A 21,773-nucleotide genomic window follows, 5' to 3' on the forward strand; every position below is an offset into this window, starting at 1 on the left:
ATGGAAGATCCAAAGCAAAATGGGGACGCTGCCAATGCTGCTTTGGCCAATGAGGACTGTCCGACCATTGATCAGGCCCTATCACCGGAGGAGAACCAGCCCGTGACGCCTGGAGGGAGGGAGAAGTACGCCCGGGACAGAGCCTGCTTCCTGCTGACCACCGGGGACTTCGAACACTCTCCCGATGGAAGTATCCGCAAAGGTACCACATGACGCCCCCCTCCCAAGCCCAAATGGAAAAGGGATACAGCAAGGTCCATAAGCTGAATACAGATCGGTGGGTGGGATGTGGGCGGGGGTTGCACTTGGGATCCTTTGGGTTAACCTCCATGTGGTCCTTGTGATCCAGAGTGGGGGAGGTGGGTGGGGGTGGAATTGGGTGGTGAGGGGTAGGATCAGGGTGGGGGGAGGCTTGATTGACTCCAATCTGTCTCTCAGCGAAGAAGTGTTCTGAAGGGCTAGCGGTTATGTCCACTGGATGAGTAGCCCAAGAACTGCAGAATTTCACCTCTCTCACTTTGAAAAGGATCTCGGTGGGAAAATTCTGAGAATTGGAATCTGAACCTGGTTAAGGTCAAACTGTTGTTCAAAACCCACTTTCTCCCATCCCACCCGGAGCGGGAAACCTGCTGACCTTCCTGGCCTATACATGACTCCAGTCCACAAGGAAAAGAAAGGTCAAGGACTAGCGTGCAGTAGCAGCAGTGTGTATCATCCACAAAATGCACAGCAGCAACTCACCAAGGCTCCTCAGACAGCACCTTCCAAACCCATGACCACTTCCATTTAGAAGAACAAGGGCAACAGATCCATGGGAACACCATCCCCTGAAGTTCCCCTCCAAGCCACTCGCCATCCCTGGAAATACATCATTCCTTCAGTGTCACTGGGTCAAAGTCCTGGAACTCCCTCCCTCAGGGCACTGTAGGTTTCTCTACACCACATGAACTGCAGTGGTTAACCAAGCAGCTCACCAAGCCTTCGGAATGGGCAATAAATGCTGTACCAGCCAGCAACACTCACATCCCGTAAAGAATCAAATATCCCTCATCTAAACAAGCTGGTTACCATGATCCTAGTTCAGTTGGGCGAGGGTTGTAGGAAACATCAACCTCTTCTGTCCCTTTAGTCAGTTTCTTCCTGAAGGTACTGATATTAGCTGAGTTTACGGTCACACAGGAATCCTCAACACCGCATCCACACTACATTTGGATTTAGGAAGTGAATTCCTGCAAGCTGTCTGACCATGGATACAGGGTGGTTAAACTCAGTGTGGTTTGTTCAAATAGACAATGAACAAAGCATGCCTTCCCCCTCACCATCCACACCCCTTCCACACACATGCACATACACACACACTTTCTCTCTCACACTCATCCCCTGTTCTCACATTGCCACACATGCACTCTCTTACACACACTCTTTCACACTCACCTCCTCTGTCTCTCACACACAGTCTCACATACACTCTATCACACACTTTTACACACACACACACACACACACTCACTGTCTCACACATTCTCTCTATCTCTTCATAACATTCTCACACACACACACTCATACACACTCCAATATACTCTTTCTCTCTCACACCCAATCCCTCTCACTCATTTTCTGAGTCTTCCAAACATTCACACACAGACACACATACACGTTCTCATATGAACATGCACAATCACCCACACACATGCTGACTCACATATGCACAGACTTGCACACATTCCCATGTAAACATATACAGAAAAACCGTGATTATCCAAACATGACGGGCAGGGAGTATTTTGTTCGGATAACTAATTGTTTGGATAATGGATAAAGTTTTGACAGGACCTTGAGATCTTGTTAAAAAAAAATCCAAAATTCGGATAATTGATGTTTGGATAACCGAGGTTGTTCTGTAGTCACATAAACACATGTGAATACACATTTACATTCTCACATATGTGAACAACCACTCAGTTGCAAATTGCACATGCACACGTGCACACACACAAACACACCAACTTCCATTTTCATGGATGCACATATTCTGACACAGTTGGTGGTCAGTGATCAGATAGCTGACCCCACACCCATTGGGGCATTTTTGAGACATTGCTGCCAGCCTGACTGAGCAGCTGGTTTGTGACGACACCTTCAGCCCTCGGTGGAGGCCCAGGAGTTTTGCTGGATACCTGGGACCATCCATCCCACAGTGAGTGCCAGGATGTTCCTTAGGCCAATGCCAGTGCTGCGGGGTCAAGGAGAGACAGGTTACCTCATAATCCATTCAGGGCCTCTAGTAGATCCCTACCCCTTCTCTTACTGGAGATTCCTAACAAAGGTCCAGCCCGTTTTTTGAGGGTGAAGTAGTTGCTGGTCACTCTACCAACAATCAAAATAAAACATCAGTGCCGATTGCTCATCATTGGGAGGTTCTGGAATGATCTTGTAAAAATTTTGAATCACTTGGAGAGGTTGAGGCTTCAGTGTAGGCCTGTAATTTCAAAGTGGGCTCCATTTTGACTATTTAGATGGTTCCAACTGGGCATTGCAGGATCCCACATTACTACTAGGCCTTGAATGCTATGTCTCCTAGGCCTGGGCTTCCTGCTCCTGCCAAATCTCCTGACTCCTAAAGCATTGACCATCTTTATATGTCACGAGACCACTTCCCTTGGCAGACGCTGTTTGCTTCTGCCTGTTTTCCATCACAAATGTGGCCAAACTAGGCCAGAGCCAATGGGTGGGTTTCCAACACCCCCTTCTACTTCTTTTCTCCCAAGGTAACCATTGCCCTGGGAAACAGGGGTACCGATTTCTTTGGGATCATGCCCAGTTTTATCACTGAGATTCCAATGAGTGGGCACCATGAATATGGTCAAAATGATTGAGAAGAGTTAAACTGGCTTTATGAGGAAGGGAGTCATCTGGTGGTGAGTTACTCCCAGTTACTCTGGGTGCTGTTCACTGGGATCACACCCACTGAAATTGCTGAATTTTCCCAAAGATCGTTTTGACAGGCTGTTGACTGCAATTTTCCAATATGCAGATGCGTCCAATCACTCCTATTCCCTGGGCTTGTAAGCTCACTCGACTGTTATTTTTAAAAGTCGAAGGTCCTGATGACGTCAAAATGTTTTATGAAGGTCCTCCTTCCTCATCCCATCACCTTGAGCCAGGCCTTTCTCTACCAGCCAGGCGGAAGTGGGTATTCCAGATGCTGGAGATAAGAGTCAAGATTAGATTGGTGCTGGAAAAGCACAGCAGGTCAGGCAGCATCCAGGAAGCAGGGAAATTGACATTTCGGGCAAAAGCCCTTCATCAGGAAACATCGATTGACCTGTTGTGCTTTTCCAGCACCACTCCCTAATCTTGACTTTCTCTACCTGCCATCAACCAGGTGCGAAACCTCAGATCCAGAACCCATCAGACTCTTAGTTGTATATGCTGAAGCCATCAAGAAAGGCTTCTCTGCTAATAAATCTGAACCTAATCCCCAGTCCTTGTCCCTCTGCTAATAAATCTGAATCTAATCCTAGTCCTTGTCCCACTGCTAATAAATCTGAACATAGGCCCTCGTCCCTGTCCCTCTGCTAATAAATCTGAACCTAATCCCCAATCCTTGTCCCTCTGCTAATAAATCTGAACCTAGGCCCCAATCCTTGTCCCTCTGCTAATAAATCTGAACCTAAGCCCCAGTCCTTGTCCCTCTGCTAATAAATCTGAACCTAGGCCACAGTCCTTGTCCTCTGTTAATAAATCTGAACCTAGGCCCCAGTCCCTGTCCCTCTGCTAATAAATCTGAACCTAGGCCCCAGTCCCTGTCCTCTGCTAATAAATCTGAACCTAGGCCCCAGTCCTTGTCCCTCTGCTAATAAATCTGAACCTAAGCCCCAGTCCTTGTCCCTCTGCTAATAAATCTGAACCTAGGCCACAGTCCTTGTCCTCTGCTAATAAATCTGAACCTAGGCCCCAGTCCCTGTCCCTCTGCTAATAAATCTGAACCTAGGCCCCAGTCCCTGTCCCTCTGCTAATTAATCTGAACCTAGGCCACAGTCCTTGTCCTCTGCTAATAAATCTGAACCTAGGCCCCAGTCCCTGTCCCTCTGCTAATTAATCTCAACCTAGGCCCCAGTCCTTGTCCCTCTGCTAATAAATCTGAACCTAGGCCCCAGTCCCTGTCCCTCTGCTAATAAATCTGAACACAGACCTCAGTCCTTGTCCCTCTGCTAATAAATCTGAACCTAGGCCCCAGCCCCTGTCCCTCTGCTAATAAATCTGAAACTAGACCCCAGTCCCTGTCCCTCTGCTAATAAATCTGAACACAGACCTCAGTCCTTGTCCCTCTGCTAGAAAAATCTGAATCTAGCCTCCAGTCATAGAATCATTGAAAACCTTGGCCGCCAGCCACTAAAGCACTCACTATCCAAGATCTATGATCTCTGAAACCAATGCTATGATTGGAAGTGACACAGCTGAAATTAAAATATAGTTTCTTAAAATAAGATGGACATATTTGTATGAACCGATCTAACCCTCAGAAACTCGCTGGGGACTTTGCTCGAGGGATAATCAATGGTTTCAAAACTTTAGAGAGAAGGGGTGAAATTATTATACCAATCTGTGAATTGAAAGCGATGGGAATATGTACAACTTTCACTCTGGGGTCATCACAGAGGACCTTTATGGAGGTTAAATGGCCAAAGATGGTCAGCAAAGGTAGAAGCTATCAGCACGTGAGCTGGAATGAAGGCTTTCTTCACTACCCCATCCATCATATAACCATTTACAGTGTTTTGTTTTCTGTGTGGTCTATCTGTCCCATTTCTTGGATCTGAGGAGTAGGAGGAAATGAGGAATAAGGAGTGTCCGTCTGATTAGATTAGATTACTTACAGTGTGGAAACAGGCCCTTCGGCCCAACAAGTCCACACCGACCCGCCGAAGCGAAACCCACCCATGCCCCTACATTTGTCCCTTACCTAACACTACGGGCAATTTAGCATGGTCTGATTAATGACCAAAGCAAAGGAGGTCTATGAAGCAGAGTGAAGGTTAGATGGCAGGAGCTGATGGTTACAGTGGAGTGGGAGATTGTGAAGCAGGGTAGGAACCACAGGCCCCATCAAATTGTTGGCATCACACCCCAAGGAGACATTCCTGAGCATCTTTATCCATGCAGCCGCCTAATGGATACAATGCCAGTCAGATTAACACTTCCCCTGGGAGATCTGAATATCTGCTCATCAAGAGGTTGGAGATTCAGACTTGACTGGCATTTAAACGTAACTTTCTCAATGAGAAGAACCACCCCTTCCCCCCCCCAAAAAAAATAGTCGAGGGAAAGGGATGAGTTATGCCTAATGGAGAGAAAGTGAAACTGTTTCATCATCATCTTGGATGCAAGTCGGTTAACCCCAACAAGACCCTTGGGGGAATAATCCCTTTATCGTGCGAACTTTGAATCATACCTTTGCGAGATAGAATTGGGAACAGACAGAGGCTACTTATCTTGTTTAGTAGATTTCATGCACATAACAAGGAACGGACAGCGATGGATTCCCTTACTGAAATAAGACTTGGCTTTATGCTGTCATTGACACTCATACATGGGATTATTATGTTGCTTCCTGCCTGTGTTTTTACGTAGGTGCTTCCCTGTGCATGTCTGCACTCACTGAGCCAGGTGACTAGACTCAGAGCTAGTTTAGCGAGTTAGCTCATCCATTCATTCAGTGGTTAAACCGTGCAGTCCTCATTCAGACCAGGATATCACTGCATTGTGCCCAGGTTTCCTGATCTCACCCAGAGTTACAGTCTGGGGCACAGCACTCTCAATTCCCAGAGATGAAGAGCAGCTGTGATTCCCACTTCCCGATCAGTAGCCAGTGTCCCGATGACAAGGTGTCTGGATCAGGACAGGGTCATCTGTGATGACACACAGCGGTCTCATTCTCTATCCTAACACTGTACAGGCTACCAATGAGGAGTGGCTCAGGCAATTGAGTTAGAGAAACTTTATAATCTGAGGCCAATTTGTCTTGGGTACATTTCTATTTTAACTTGGAATACTGTGCCCAATTCTGATTGCCGTGCTATAGGAAGGATGTTGCTAAACGAGAAAGGGTGTAGAAGGATATACGGGGATCTTGCTGGACTAGAATGTTTGTGTTGGAGGGATAGACTGGAACCATTTTCCCTGGAGTGTCGGAGGCTGAGGGGTGACCTTATCGAAGTTTATAAAATCATGAGAGGCATGGATAGGTTGAGTAGCCAAAGTATTTTTTTCCCCCAAGGTGGGGCAAGTCCAAAACTAGAGGGCATAGATTTAAAGTGGGAGGGGAAAGATTTAAAAGGGATCTGAGGGGCAACTTTTTCATACAGCAGGTGGTGAATGTATGGAATGAGCTCCCAGAGCAAGTGGTGGAGGCTGGTACAATTACAACATTTAAAAGGCATTTGGATGGGTCTATGAATAGGAAGGGTTTGGAGGAATATGAGCTAAATGCTGGAAAATTGAAGTAGATTAATTTAGGATATCTGGTCAGCATGGACGAGTTGGACCGAAGGGTCTGTTTCTGTGCTGCAGGACTCCATGACTCTATGGCTACTATGACTCTAGACTGGGTCTGTACTTATTGGAGCTGAGAAAAATGGGAGGCAATCTCAGTGAAATGTAAGATTCTTAGGAAACTTGATTGGATGAATGTGGAGAGGTTGTTTCCTCTTAAGAGAGAGTCAAAGATCAGAGGTGATAATTTCAGAATAATTTCACAATTAAGAGAGAGATGAGGAATTCTTCACTGCAAAGGGCTGTTGAGGCTGGGACATTAAGTATATTCAAGGCAGAGAGCTTTGTAAATCATCAAGGAATCAAAGGTTATGGGGAAGAGGCAGAAAAGTGGAGTTGAGGATTATCAGATCAGCCATGATGTCATTGATTGACAAAGCGGGCTGAATGGCCGACTTCTGTTCATACATCTTATAGTCTTAGGAGCTTGTATCAGCTGCTCACAAAGAGTCATGGTTGTGGGGTGGGATTCTAACTAGTCATTTCTCCTGGGATGAGCTGTCCATTAGCAATCTCCATCCCTCTAATTTCCAGCCCAGCATCTCAGACCATGAGACATAGGAGCATAAGTAGGCCAGTCGGCCCATCGAGTCTGCTGCATCATTCAATGGGATCACACTGATCTGAAAATTCTCAACTCCACTTTCCTGTAACACTTGCATCAAATCTCTCTCAGGACCTTAGGTTTCTATTATTTCTCTAAATTCCAATGGACATAGGCCCAATATACTGAACCTTTCCTCGTAAGACAAACTCTTTATCTTGGGAATCAACCTTGCATAACTTGAGTGAATGATCCTCTCTGGTGATCTCCATTAAAATCCAACTCCCTCAGCTGAAGGAAATAATTCACACAAACAGAATCCTAGCATATCACCCTTACATAGAGTCATAGAGATGTTTAGCATGGAAACAGAGCCTTTGGTCCAACTTGTCCATGCTGACCAGAGATCCTAAATTAATCTAGTCCCATTTGCCAGCACTTGGCCCATGTCCCTTTAAACCCCTCCCATTTATATACCCATCCAGATGCCATTTAAATGTTGTAATTGTAGCGGCCTCCTCCAGTTCCTCTGGCAGTTCATTCCATACATGCACCACCCTCTGTGTGAATATTTTGCTTCTTAAGTCCCTTTTAAATCTTTCCCCTCTCACCTTAAACCTATGTCCTCTAGTTCTGGACTCACCCACACCAGAGCAAAGGCCTTGTCTATTTACCATATCCACGCCCCATATGATTTAATAAACCTCTAAAAGGTCAACCCTCAGCGTCTGACACTCCAGAGAAAACAGCACCAGCCTATTCAGCCTCTTCCTATAGCTCATCTGGCATCTTTGATTTTCTGAAGCATGCACTGTATTTGGGTTGCATATAGGGCAGTAAGTTGCTTCCAACTGAGAGGTAATCTTCTGTCCTTACTCTCAATACTTTTCAAAGCCTCAATAGGTCACTTCTTTGGAGTCATACAACACGGAAACACACCCTTTGGTCCAACTCGTCTCTGCCGACCAGATATCCCGATCTGACCTAATCCCATTTGTAAGCATTTCGTCCATATCCTTGTAAACCTTTCCTATTCATGTGCCCATCCAGGTCCCTTTTAAATGTTGTAATTCTACAACCTCCACCACTTCTTTTGGTAGCTCATTCCATACTCACACCACCCTCTGTGTGAAAATGTTGTCCCTTAGGTCTCATTTAAATCTTTCCCCTCCACCCTAAAGCCATGCCCTCTAGCTTCGAACACCCCATCCTAGGAAAAAGACCTTGGCTATTCATTCAATCCATATCCCTCATGATTTTCTAAACCTTGATATGGTCACTCCTCAGCTTCTGTCTCAAGAACTGAGGAAAACTTTTAGTGTTTTCAACTGCTGGCTGATCCTAGAACAGAAATATAATCCATGAATTAAGTTAATATTTCTTTCGTGAATCTATAATTTGTGACTGATAAATTTTAAATAGGAGAATCAAGGTGGGGGAATATCATACCATGAGCAAAGCTGTTTCCAATTGGTTGGTTAATGGCCAATTAAGATAAATACCCAGGATCAGTCAAGTTGAGGCACGATCTCATTTAGCTGAAACAATGAGAATTGAAATTAACATTTGAATTAATTATTACGACCCATATCCATTTCCAGTAGCTATTTTTGCTTTTAAGGCTGGGGGGTTGGGGAAATGGATTTTTGTAGAACCCACAAAGCATTTGGTTCCCAGCCTGGGATCTGTAAGTCCTTTCAGGATTTCCTTATTAAACAAACACCTATTTAGTGAGGGCTCCTTTAGTGACAGAATCTACAAAGTGATTGAGAGAAATCACTGGGAAGCAGAGAGGAACCGGCATTGTACATTCCACCAGAGAACTGTGGCAAGGTCTGGTTGTTGATGTTCTTGTTTACACATGTTATAGTCATACTCAGCTCTGTGAACACGGGAGGCCACTACTGTGTCATATAAGCAATGGTTCAATTACATCCGACAGTGTTATCTCCATGTGATTACTTAAGAACCCAAACATTCCATAGCATTGGTAAAGTCACTTTAGCTGAAAATGTGTTGCTGGTTAAAGCACAGCAGGTCAGGCAGCATCCAAGGAACAGGAAATTCGACGTTTCGGGCCAGAGCCCTTCATCAGGAATGATTCCTGATGAAGGGCTCTGGCCCGAAACGTCGAATTTCCTGTTCCTTGGATGCTGCCTGACCTGCTGTGCTTTAACCAGCAACACATTTTCAGCTCTGAGCTCCAGCATCTGCAGACTTCACTTTTTACTTAAAGTCACTTTAGCCCAAAGAGCCACTATCTCATTAGAATCATAGAGTGCAGAAAGAGAGCATTTGGCCCATCAAATGTGCATCGACCTTCCAAAGACCATCCCACTCAGACCCAGCCCCCCACTCCATACCCATATTTAGCCCACCTAGCCTGCACATCCCTGGAATCTATGGGCAATTTCCCATGGCCAATTCCCCTCACCTGCACATCTTTGGACTGTGAGAGGAAACCCACACACACACGGGGAGAATGCGCACACTCCACACAGATAGTTGCACGAGGCTGGGTTCAAACCCAGGTTTGTGGTGCTGTAAAACAGCAGTGCTAACCACTGAGCCACCATAGACCAATGAGCGAGAATGATAACTTAATGGTAGTTTAACCTGAGGGTTCAACTTAGGCAAGGGAAGAGGTTAAAAAGGAGAGTCCTTCATGGTGAATTCAGTAGGTAAAAGGAACATGTGCTCTTGGCCATCACTGTAATTGCACACCAGCCATCCAGCCAACTGAGCTAACATCCGTTTCAGAGCTTTACTCTGTATCTAACACCCTGTTGTCCCTGCCTGAGGACTATTTGAGGGAGATGGTTGTAGAGGAAGTGTTACTTTCAGTTTCAGGCAGTAGAAGCAGTTTACTTGATAGCTAACACAGTGCTGTCTCCGTCCTTGGAGTGTTTGATGGAGACACTGTAGATGGTGCTTTACTATGTATCTAATCCCATTCTGTGCATGCCCTGAGAATGTTTGATGGCCACAGAGTACTGGGAACTTTACACCTAATCTTGTTCTATATGTGTCTTGGGAGATTTTGATGGGGTCAGTGTAGTTTAAGTTTAAAAGAGTGGAGGGAGTTTTTTTTGGATCTATCCCCGTGCTGTCCCTGATGTGGAAGTGTTTGACAGGAACAATGTAGAGAGAGTTTTACTCTGTATCTACCCCCATGCTGTCCCTGTCCTGGGAGTGTTTGATGGGCACAGTGCAGAGGGAGCTTTACTCTGTATCTAACTCTGTGTTGTCCCTGTCCTGGGAGTGTTTGATGGGGGCAGTGTAGAGCGAGCTTTACTCTGTATCTAACTCTGTGCTGTCCCTGTGCTGGGAGTGTTTGATGGGGGCAGTGTAGAGGGAGCTTTACTCTGTATCTAACCCTGTGCTGTCCCTATCCTGGGGGTGGTTGATGGGGACAGTGTAGAGGGAGCTTTACTCTGTATCTAACTCTGTGCTGTCCCTATCCTGGGAGTGTTTGATGGGGACAGTGTAGAAAGAGCTTTACTCCGTATCTAACTCCGTGGTGTCCCTGTCTTAGGAGTATCTGGTGGGTACGGTGTAAAGAGAGCTTTACTCTCTATCTAACCCCGTGCTGTCCCTGTCCTGGGGGTGTTTCGTGGTGACAGTGTATAGAAAGCTTTGCTCCACCTGTGCTGTGCCTTAAGTTCAATAACTCCAGTTACATAATTTAGAGGAGCTGGTGTTGGACTGGGGAGACTAAGTTAAAAATCACACAACACCAGGTTACAGTCCAACAGGTTGATTTGGAAGCACTAGCTTTCGGAGCGATGCTCCTTCATCAGGTGGTTGTGTGAGCAGCGCTCTGAAAGCTAGTGCTTCCATATCAACCTGTTGGACTGTAACCTGGTGTTGTGTGATTTTTAACTTCAGTTACCTGGGTAGATTGGAGACGTTGGTGAGTACACTCCTTGGAGATGTGATGGTTGGAGAGTTGGTTTTGTTTAGTGCAGCTAGGGAGACACTGTTCCCCAAAGTGGAATGAACATGTACATGGAGTTACAGATTGACAATTGTGAGCAAAGGATGCAACAGCGATACAGTGTGAGTAGAGACATTCACACAGCGAGTGGTTAGGGTCTGGAATCCATTGCCTGAGTCTTTTGTGGACGCTTTGGAGAGGGATTCAGATTGTCATCTGTAATGGAAGATTCACAGTAACATGAGGAGAAGGTGGGAGAACAGCCTGCACCGCTTTGCTCATTCAGAAAAATAGCAGCACACAGAATGGGCCAAACGGCCTCATTCTGTTCTATATACTTTTATTCATCTAGTTTCTAATCAATCTGTTATTACACACCTTTGGGACTTGAACCCAGCCTTCCCTGTATAGAGGTAGGGACATTACCACGACAAGAAGTGGGGTGGATGGGGGTGTGGCCCATTCTGTTTTATAACAACTGGGTGATAGAGATCAGGTTCCATTGGCTCTAAGGACAGGAGGCTTACATCACCTGACAAATAACAAGCTCTAGGCAATTGGCCTCTTGCTCCCAGCTGTCAACATTACAGATCTAGACTCTCAGATGATAAAACACACTGAGTTGGATCATCTTGTAAGACAAATTGGCAATGACAATGATTTAAACCTTGATCAAACCTTCAGGGACAGGGGAGCCAATGATATTTATGTTGTTCTCTTCAGATAGTCAAAAGCTGTAATAACTTAACGTGATGTCTCTTATGAGGGCATTTTGGAGGGTGTGGTAGTTCAGTTAATTACCCAGCCTCCTGATGGGAGTGAGGTTAGTATCTTATTTTTGTCATCAAAAACATCATTAATAGCTCCCCTAAAGACTTAGGGAACAGGAATAGGCCCATGAATCTGTATAAAAACATAGAAAACAGGAACAGAATCCTGAATTGGCCATTCAGCCCATCAAGCCTGATCTCCCATTCAACATAATCATGGCTGATCCTAAATCTCAACACCATACTCCTCCTCTCTCTTGACACCTTTAGGCTCCAGTAATCTACCTATTTCTTTCTGAAACAGTGACTTGGATTCTACAGGTTTCATTCAGATCAAGGCCAAACTGTATTTTTGACTCCCACTAACCATCTTTCCTTCATAACCCTGACATCAGAACTCTTTGATCTCTCTGACTGTAGTGCACTACAACAGTTGAATCCTATCACAGTTTAAAAGGTCCAAGTTCAAATTCAGATCTTAATTGATTTTTAAAATGTTGTCTCTGCAATGAGCTCCCAAAAATACAATAAAACGTTTGAAACAAACATTCGTGACTCAGGAAAGAGGACATGAGGAATATTGGATCTGTTCAAATGGCGGAGCAGGCTAGAGGGGCTGAATGCCTATTCCTGCTCCTATTTCTGATGGTTTTATGAATCCTTCTGTACTGTGATGTTTGTAATAAAGGAAAACTTCAATATGGCCATCGAAGAGTCTGGACTTGGCTCGGCAAATGGACCAGATTTTGAAATCACTCCTTGAAAAAGAACCAATTTTTTGGCATTAAGAGGTGACTACAATTTGCATAATGTAAACAAGGAAAGGGGAAACCTTCACAATTTGAAACCTGATAGTTAGCCAACCAAACGTAATTAGACACAAGTAAAGTGTCCAAAGATGTACACGAGAAATGCTGTATGGTTTATACTAATCGTTAAAGTTCTGATTGTCACTGGACAGTGGGGTTAGCTTCAGATCTTATACAAAACTCAAGAGATTTCAACAGATTTACAGAGTACAAAGGTTGAAAGTTCCACAGGCCCAGGATCCAACGTTTAAATCAGAGATATATATCCAAAAAAAGGATCCTCATGAGAAAGCAAATGGAATATTGCTCCATAGCCATTGTGGTGTTTGGATTTGACCACTGGACAAGTCCAGTGTCTCCCTGCACTAGATTTTCAGTGACCTTTTGTGTTGGATGCCATTTCCAATTTAGGTTAAACTCTAAAATCTGGTAGCTAGTATGGCCACCCTGTGGGGTCCCTGGGAGCAAAGACAGCTTGAGAAAAGTAATCTGCCTTGTGTAATGAATTGGGTCAGGTTGACTCTTAAACATAAGCCCTTTGTTGTCCAGGCCTTGATCAGCAGTATGAACAGAGCCTGGATCTATTAGGCCTATACTCAGTGGAGCTTTCTTTTTCGAAGAATGAGGGGGGAAATAAAATTCTAACAGGACTTGGCAGAGTTAACACAGGAAGGATTTTCCTGATGACAGGGGAGTCAGAACCGGGTCACAGCTTAAAGATACGGGGAAGGCCACTTAAGACTGAGATGAGGAATGTCTTCACCCAGAGCTTGTGGAATTCTCTGCCAAAGAAAGCGGTTGAGAAATGTTTTCAAGAAGGAGTTAGATATAGTTCTTAGGGCTAAGTGGATCAAAGAGTTTGGGAGAGAGATCAGGAACAGCAGACTGAATTGGATGATTAGACATAATGCTACTGAACAGCAGTGACAGCTTGAAAGGCTTATCCCTGCTACTTTTTCTCTGTTTCTCTATGCTTCTGGAGGACTCATCATTGAAAGGAGTGCTGGCTTGTTGTCCTCACACTGAGCTGTAGAATGTCCAATGTGAGATTCGCTGCTGGACTTTACTTAGCTACTGATGTTCTTTGTTTACTCCCCGTGAGGAATTCCCAGCTTTTGCATCCCCCAGCAAGGACAGTGATGTAGTTCTGGCTTGCAGACTTTACTGGAGCCTTTTCACATTGCAGTTCCCAGATTGCCCCCGAGGGGAGGCTTCCAGTAATTGTGCCTCGACATTGGAACTCGATCACTCTGGTCCCACCAAAGCCATTCCTTTGCACATTCTGCTCCCTCAACAGTTCCGTAATGCATCATTTTCATGGCCTCATCAATGCCATGCCTTACCGTCTCTAATCTCCAGTTCATGCCTTATCAAGCTGCATGATACCATCCCTACACTGACACTTCCCAATTTCAATTTCCATGTGGCATGTCAGTGCAATTCAACACTAGAAACAGACGAAGGGGCTGCCTGGGGCTTTAGTGTTGGATGAAGGGCTTATGCCCGAAACGTCGAATTTCCTGTTCCTTGGATGCTGCCTAACCTGCTGTGCTTTAACCAGCAACACATTTTCAGCTGTGATCTCCAGCATCTGCAGACCTCATTTTTTTACCTTTAGTGTTGGAGGTCTGTGATGGAGATATCGCAGAAGTGAATCCAGCAGTTCATACCCCAGCAGTAAGACAGGTAGGAGAGAGCTCAAGGTTGATCTTTGGAGACTGGGTGAAGATGAAACAGTTTGATGGGAAACATTTATGAGTATAGCAGTCCATCCAGGAGAAATGGACTGATATTCACATTCAGGCTTCCTGTTACCACTTCTCCCCGCTCTGATGATCCTGGCTATTGACTATTTTCTCTGGGTGTTGGGGTTGGGGTGGGGGTGGGGGGGGTGGTGGGGGGGGGGAGGTGGGAGCGGGGAATGTTGGAATGGAGCTCTTCACTTCTCCCGGAAGGGGGTGGGGGGGCTTGGGGTGGAGTCTTCAGTTTCTTTTTGGAGGTAATTTTGCAGCAAAAGGGTGGGAGCCTCTGGTTTTGGAAGCGAGAGGAGGGACACAGAGAAAAAAATGTCACAAGATGTTTAAGCAAAGTTGTCTGAAGTTTTATAAGAAATTTTAGTTGTTCATATGTCTGCGCCTAATCCATGTAGAGAAGAAAATGCAGAGCTGTTCTGTTAGCATGAATGTATGAAATAGAAGATATTGCCATGACTGACTCTGAGACATCTTTTAACTCCCTGATAGAAGTCTCTGCTCTAGTTCCTCATAGAATTCCAAATAAGGGAGGTCCACTCTGGCCAAGTGCCTTTAGTTGCAAGATTTGGTAATTCTGGTCGGGGGGGGTGGTGGTGGTGGTGGTGGTGAGGTGATCCTCTACTTTTCCACCCTCTGCTGGACGCAATTGTGCATAGACATCATCATACGTACATCATATGGACAGTAACCACTGGCACGTAATCCTCCCAGAGACATGGGCAAAAGATCACCGTTGGCAGTTCTCACAATGATGGGGAGATACTAAAGGAGGTGAACTGCTGGAGATTGTTTACCCAGAGCATTACAATTAGTCAGATCTCTCTCTCAAAGCTTTGATAATGCAGAGGAAAATTGTGTTACACATTGTGTTCTGCATTTGGTCATATAACCAATTGGAATGTTGTTCCTTCATGTCAGGATCTGGCGCACAGTCACAGGTTGAATATGTAGTGTATGATGAGGTCTGACATAAAGTGAGTTTGGGACAATTTTGACCTAATAGCTGTGAGCCTACACAAATGGTCAAGCTGGTGACATCACAAAGGTGGCTGAGTACAGAAGCGTATTACATTAGTGCATTCTTTGTCATTGGAGTTAAGGAGTGTTTTGAGAATCAGAGCAGTGAGGGAGGGATATCAATCTAATGCTAGCTCGTCGGGGCTATCTTTCCTCATGTGGGAGTGCTTGATAGGATAGGGTGGAGGGAGCTTCACCCCACATCTGATCCATAATGAGAACGCTTGCCAGGATGGTTGAGAGGGAGCTACACTCCGAATTTAACATTGTGGCAAAACTGCTTGATGTGATCACAGCTGAGATGGGTGTTAAATGTTCCATTCCTCACAGAGCCAGTCTCCCATCCACTGACAGAATAAATTCACACGTCTTTCAATTCTGCTCGGTGATGCCACCCGCTCCATTTTTGCCATTTTTTTTGTGGTTTCCAACCAGTGTGGCCTGTCATTATCGTGTCATGTCAGTGAGCAGGCAATGCCAATCAATAACTTGTGAACTGGGTTATGGGTTTAAGAAATTTTCTTCCAGTTTCCCCAACCCCATGAAAGTAAAATAAGTTCGGCTCATTGATAGTGCAGTTTGTTAGCATAAGGCTAGTTACACAGGTAGATTTTAGTCAAAACTTGTGACCCTTGGAAGTTCCAACCTCATCTGCTCAGCCAGTGAGGTTGACATTCCATCTGAATTGCAAAAGGAAAATTAATTGTTAGCCATCTTAAGTTTCATGTGTAAATGGAGATGGGCTTCAAGATTGTACCCAATTGGTGGTGAGAATAGGTTTGGACTTCTGCTGAAGAGGGGAGGGAAACAACAACATAGAGTTTATCATCAGTGAGAGACCCAGTCAAGTTGAGACAAAAGCTGGAGAAGCTCAGCAGGTCTGCCAGCATCGGTGGAGAGAAATCAGAGTTAAGGTTTCAGGTCCAGGGACCCTTCCTCAGAACAAGTTGAGACCGTTGTCAGAATAGCGAAGATCCATTTTGGAGGAATCTAACCCAAGCATTGAAGAGCAGGATTGGTGGGTTTTTGGTTTTTTTTGGGGGGGGGGAAGGGGTTGGGGTTCCTGATTTTCCTCACTGCAGCCCGGTGGGGTGCGGGGCTGTGTAAGGCGGGGGGGGGGTTGGTATGCAGACTTGCTCCAGAGAGTTAGAAGCCGTGTCTCGGAGTCTAGATCACTCATTCATTATTTGGTAAACGTGCAAAAAAAATTGCTTTCTTCTCTCTTTTTTTTGAAACCCAAGGTTATGAAAAGTCGAGAAGCCTAAACAACATATCTGGCATGAATGAGAATACACTGCGACTGTCTCCTGTCACCACGCCATTCAACTCGCCTTGCCCTTTGAGGCGACCTCAGTCACCCATTCCATCCATACTGTAGCATCGATACAAAAGAGTGGGAAATATTTTTTTAGAAAACTATATCTGTGTGTGTGTATGTATCTATATCTATATAGATATATATGGATATATTTATATATATATATATATATATCTAGGACTATTTAAAATCATTTAAAAGGAATTTTCAAAAAAAAACAAGAGACCATTGCTAGAACAATAGGCTGCATATACCAAATGACTGTTGAGGAATCTGCTTTCTACTGACAAGTGGTAAATTAAAATGGTTCAATTTGTGCCATGATGTTGGCTTATTCAAGGACTAGCCCCATTACCCCTCCCCCACGGGCAAGAAGGTGGAATTTTTCTATATTCTAATCGAATAGATTATCTCCACCACCCCCACAGAAAATCGGAAATGAGGTGGAAAGAGAGATTGGCTTTCATGGAACGGTGAACGTAGGGAAGATGCAGATTTTTTTTTCCCCAGGACCACTTGTGTGACTCTTGACTGAATAATTTTAAATAAAAGTGTACACTCAGGATATACGGGCCGTACGGACAGTTTAAAATAAAACCCTCCCCACCAAAACACACACACACACACACAAGGACTTGTAATTCTGACCAGAGCTGGGATTTCTCTCCCCTCTCCTCCCCCGCCTCTTCCTCGCATTCTAATGCATGGAGCTCCATTGCAAGCAATAAGCAACTGAGAAACGTTTGCCTTGATGCATGTTGAACAATTTACACAGAGAGAAAACAAAAAAAAAATCGAAAAAAATTGTTTCCTTTTTTAAGGTTCTATCTGAAGTGGAGTGTTCAGCCTCCGACGCTGCATGTTAGTGATGCAAGTGCGAGGTTGTGGTCAAAGCTGTCCCTTAGCGATCTTTTGCTCTCTTCTCTACTCACAGATAATTATAAGGACAGTCCAGTGATTTCTAAATACATGCAACTGGAGGCCGTGACAGTCAACTAGTGACTCCCATCCCCTTCTCTGCTGCAAAACCTTTCCCTTCCCCACCCACTCCCCCTCCTTTCCGTCCTCCTGCTCTCTCTCTCGCTGCTACTTCCCTCTTCCAATCCTTCCCCTCTCCCTCCCTCCCTCGCCTCTTTCCTGCTCGTCTCGTTCGCTCTCAAGCAGGGAAACTTTTCTATTCAAAAAAAAACTAAACAAAAAAAAAGATGGCTCCCTCTCCCATCACCCCCTTCCAAAAAAAAAGCCCCCAACGAGAAAAAAAAATCCCTAATTGCTGATGACGGCACGAAAGAAGCAAATGATTGAAGAGGAAACATCGCAGGACGTGGAGTTTTGTTGGAAATCCAACGCAGGAGCTCAGAGGACACACCAAGGTGCGACTATTGTGGTGGAATGGAGACGAAACGTCTGGTCAGAAATCTCCAAATTGGGGGGGGAATGCTGTACGAGGGGGGGAGAATCGAAAAAAAACATATATATTTAAAAGGTGCATTTTTCTCTCTGCCTCAGCATGACTTTGCATGACGTACTGTAAGGATTATATTTAATGTCATATGCAAAAAAAGTTATATTTTCCTTCCAGATTGCAAAACATGATGAAAAATATGTGAAAAAAACAAAAAAAGTTTAATCTATCATATAAAACAGTATTATTGAAAGGATGCAGCACTTTTTTTCTATTTTTTAATCAGAATTAATATTAAAAGGCTTGTATATAAGAAAGATGTCATTATTAGGTCATATTGACCGGTTCCCCCTCTGTTTTACTCTCTCACTCTCTGTCTGTCTTGCTTTGTTCCTCTCTCCCTGGCACGTTAATTAAGTAAATGGAGAGAGATAAACGATATGTTAAGTGTTACATTGCAGATCCCAGTGATGTCTGGATTTGGAACCCAGGGTTTCATTTTGTCCCAAGAGTTTGCAACTAGACGCTCTCCCAGTGAGGATCATCGGTTCTTCCCTCATGCAGTCAGTGAGACTTCAGTCAAAAGCATGTGGAAAATCATGAAAATGGAGTGCTGAGAAGGGATGGAGCTGGAGATGTGACAATCTGAGTTCTGTCTGCTAGAGCTCCTGCCTCTGGGTTGACCACTGCCCACAAAGACAGGAGCTTCCCAAAGAATTCATCTCCATCAGGCTGCCCTGGCATTTAGGACTCAGTACAGTCTATTGGTTGCGGGGTTGCTCAGGGAACCAGGAGTCCTGTTTGCATCCCACATTCCAAATTACCGGGCAAGGCTGTTATTGAAGAAGCTTACCTGACTGGAGGCAGCTAAGTGCAGCTCGGGTTGGATTGAGGACTTCTCTGTCCATAAACGTAGTGTGGAGACAACTTTGCTGAGTAATGCTGGCTTATTCTTTGAGGGATCAGAACTGTCAGAACAGTCTCAGGTCAGTAACTTGGCATTTCAATCTCCATTCCCTGCCCCCCCCCCCCCCACCAAAGTCCTCATTTTGCCAACTTACAACATTTGATGCTAATATTCAAAGTATCAAAAGCTACAGAATGTCATAACTGAAGTAAAATGCCCCATGTTGTACAGTGTATTAAAGCCTCTGTCGCTGTGCTGATACTCAGCTACGTCTCCATAGCTCAATCCGACAGGACTCTGTAGATACACACTGTGCAGTGTAATATTGAGGCTGCCCACTCACTGGGGCAATTGATAGGGTGTGTGGTTAACTCAGTCTTCATGGCCATCAGAACTGAGTTAGGATTCAGCCAGAAAATTGTCTTCTTCATTTGGGGGTGGTGGGGAGAGTGATAGTTGTGCTGCAGTGTTACCCATGTTTACACACTCAGGAGTGCGTTCCCCTCCCCCACCTCCTCCTCTGTCCTCACACTCTCTGAGGGGACAGTTGTGAACACCCTTTAATCCCCATTATGGACAAAACCCTCTCTCAAACACATTTCTCTTTCTGTGCCAATGTCCAATCAATGGAAGAACTACTTTCAGGGAAATGGAGTGCCTTTCAATTGAACTGTTCTGATCGTTTGACCTTGTGGAATTGCATGGGCTTAAGAAATGGAAGGGTCAGATGATCAGGTGGTGTTGCATTTGTGTCAGGCAGGGCTATTCCGCTGCCTGTTTGAATTATCACTATACTGATATTTTCACTGTAAATTTGGTTACAGTAAAATCAGGAACTTGAACCAGAGCAATATGTGCCACCCATGCAGGCAAACCCACACACATGCACACACCCACACACGTGAACTGTGTACATATGCCCACACAAGCACATACACACTAATGCACACAAATATGCATCATCTGTCATGCTTAAAAACACAAGTTCTCATTCTAATCTATCAGCCAGAAATTCTGTTACACTTTCACGTTTTGGTTCCTTTTTGTGATCGACTTATATAATCTGGGGAGTCACAGTCAGCAGAGTAAAGTTTAACGCAGTCAATTTGACATTTGTTTTAAGATAAACATTAACATATTTATTACGGTCTATAGTGGTTTCAAATCCAAACTCCTAATCAGATTGTCATTTCTAATTCGATTTGATGTGATTGGCTATGAGGAGTTGCTATATTCTTTAGCAGTCAAGAGAGATTTGAGGAGAGAATGTTTCCACGGGAACGTTCTGATCCTTGGAAAATGCAGACACTGACCGCTTTAATGGGTCACGCCCACACCCTACTCTTCCCACTGTCCGATCTCTCAGTCTCATCCTTGAGACTCATTTCTCCACCTCCTGCTCAACAACTATTCTTTGCTAAGACCTCAAAACCGTGGGATACCTTAGCTCTCCCTGTCTTCTCTCCTTCCTACAATCTTCCGGTTCCTGACACCAAAACTTGGCATCACCCAGTTGTTGCTGTCTTCCACTGTCCAACTATTTATAAACTTTACATTGCACTGCATTTTAGCCCCTTGTATTTCCAGTTTTAAAATATTAAGTCAGCCCAAGCCTACAGGAGTTCCATCCCGTGTCCCGTAAAACCAATAAATGGTAGATTGACCCTACCATCTGCTGGATTTCCAAAGTACAGCCAATTGGTTAACGTGTAATTAAAGAGGAAATCTTGTAGCGTTTGAGTGGAAGAGTAGAGTTTTCCTTATCTTAATAGATTGGGGGTTATACATCTGATTAAGCAACCAATTGGCCCCAAGAGGTTCAGAGGGAGAATTGTAGCTCTCAACGGGCTTAAAGGTTGATGTAGTATTTAGCTTCTGCCAGCAGATGCTACCATCTCATTGGAAACATGATGGATTATAGCAAGCATTCATACTTCATCTTTAATCTGTGTTGGTGTTCCGAAAGCCTGGATCTGGGAATTGGAACAGAATTATGGTTGACCGTCCCTCCAAAAACCATGACACATATCCATTTACATGATTGGTGCTGATGATTCTTTTCATGAAATGATTGGGTTCCTTGCCTGCAAAGGCAAATGGGTTCTGATTTGGTACCACTTCATTAAGTTTATTCTTTGAGGCTTAAATGCAACTTGGATTCAAGCTCCTCTTCCCAGTGAGCTTCGGTATTGGGAGGAGAATTGACAATTCCAGTTACAGGCGTTCCGTTGTGTTTTATTCAGCTTAGTGCAGGCTATCACTACAGCACATTCCCCTAGCAGGAAATCTGTCCGAGAGTAGAAATATCAAATTTACAAAGGTTTAATGTCTTCTCAGATGTGTCACCTTACAGTACCATTTTGTCAAATCTCCCCATTCCCCACAGATATCGTACATTTCCAAAAGTGCTACCTGCTCCTCCAGTTCCCTCCCTTTGCCACTGTAGGCCATTCCCACTGTCACAATACTGATGCCCTTTTGGTTTTGGTCCCATGAGCCCCTCATGATTTGGCCTTCTGTTCAGATACCCTCTAGGAGTACTTAGGCTTGCCCATTCCTTTGCACTCCATCCCCCATCCCTTGTTGCTCCGTGGGGTCATCACTCAAGCCCACTAAAGTGGCTCCCTCCCGCTACGGTGAGGTGTGCACCATCCTAAAAACAGTGGGAGAACTTGGGATGAAGAGAGATAGCGAACGGCCTCCACTCTGGAAAGACAGACACTTTGCGAATACTCTCCAGGTTCATGAATCGACAAT

General features: G+C 44.7%; 1 protein-coding gene across 2 annotated transcripts in view; it reads left to right on the top strand.

The window, feature by feature from the left end:
* Positions 1 to 16,797, top strand: part of LOC132831145 (potassium voltage-gated channel subfamily C member 1-like) — a 75,073-nt gene extending 58,276 nt beyond the window's left edge. For both annotated transcript variants that reach the window (XM_060849143.1, XM_060849144.1), the window contains exons 4-5: positions 8 to 202; positions 16,628 to 16,797. In XM_060849143.1, coding sequence (XP_060705126.1) covers positions 8 to 202; positions 16,628 to 16,764 — 332 coding nt within the window. In that variant the 3' untranslated portion in view covers positions 16,765 to 16,797. The remainder of the gene's footprint in view (positions 1 to 7; positions 203 to 16,627) is intronic.
* The last annotated feature ends 4,976 nt before the right edge of the window (positions 16,798 to 21,773 follow it).

The sequence above is a fragment of the Hemiscyllium ocellatum genome, chromosome 33, assembly GCF_020745735.1.
Source record: "Hemiscyllium ocellatum isolate sHemOce1 chromosome 33, sHemOce1.pat.X.cur, whole genome shotgun sequence".
Taxonomy (NCBI): Eukaryota; Metazoa; Chordata; class Chondrichthyes; order Orectolobiformes; family Hemiscylliidae; genus Hemiscyllium; species Hemiscyllium ocellatum.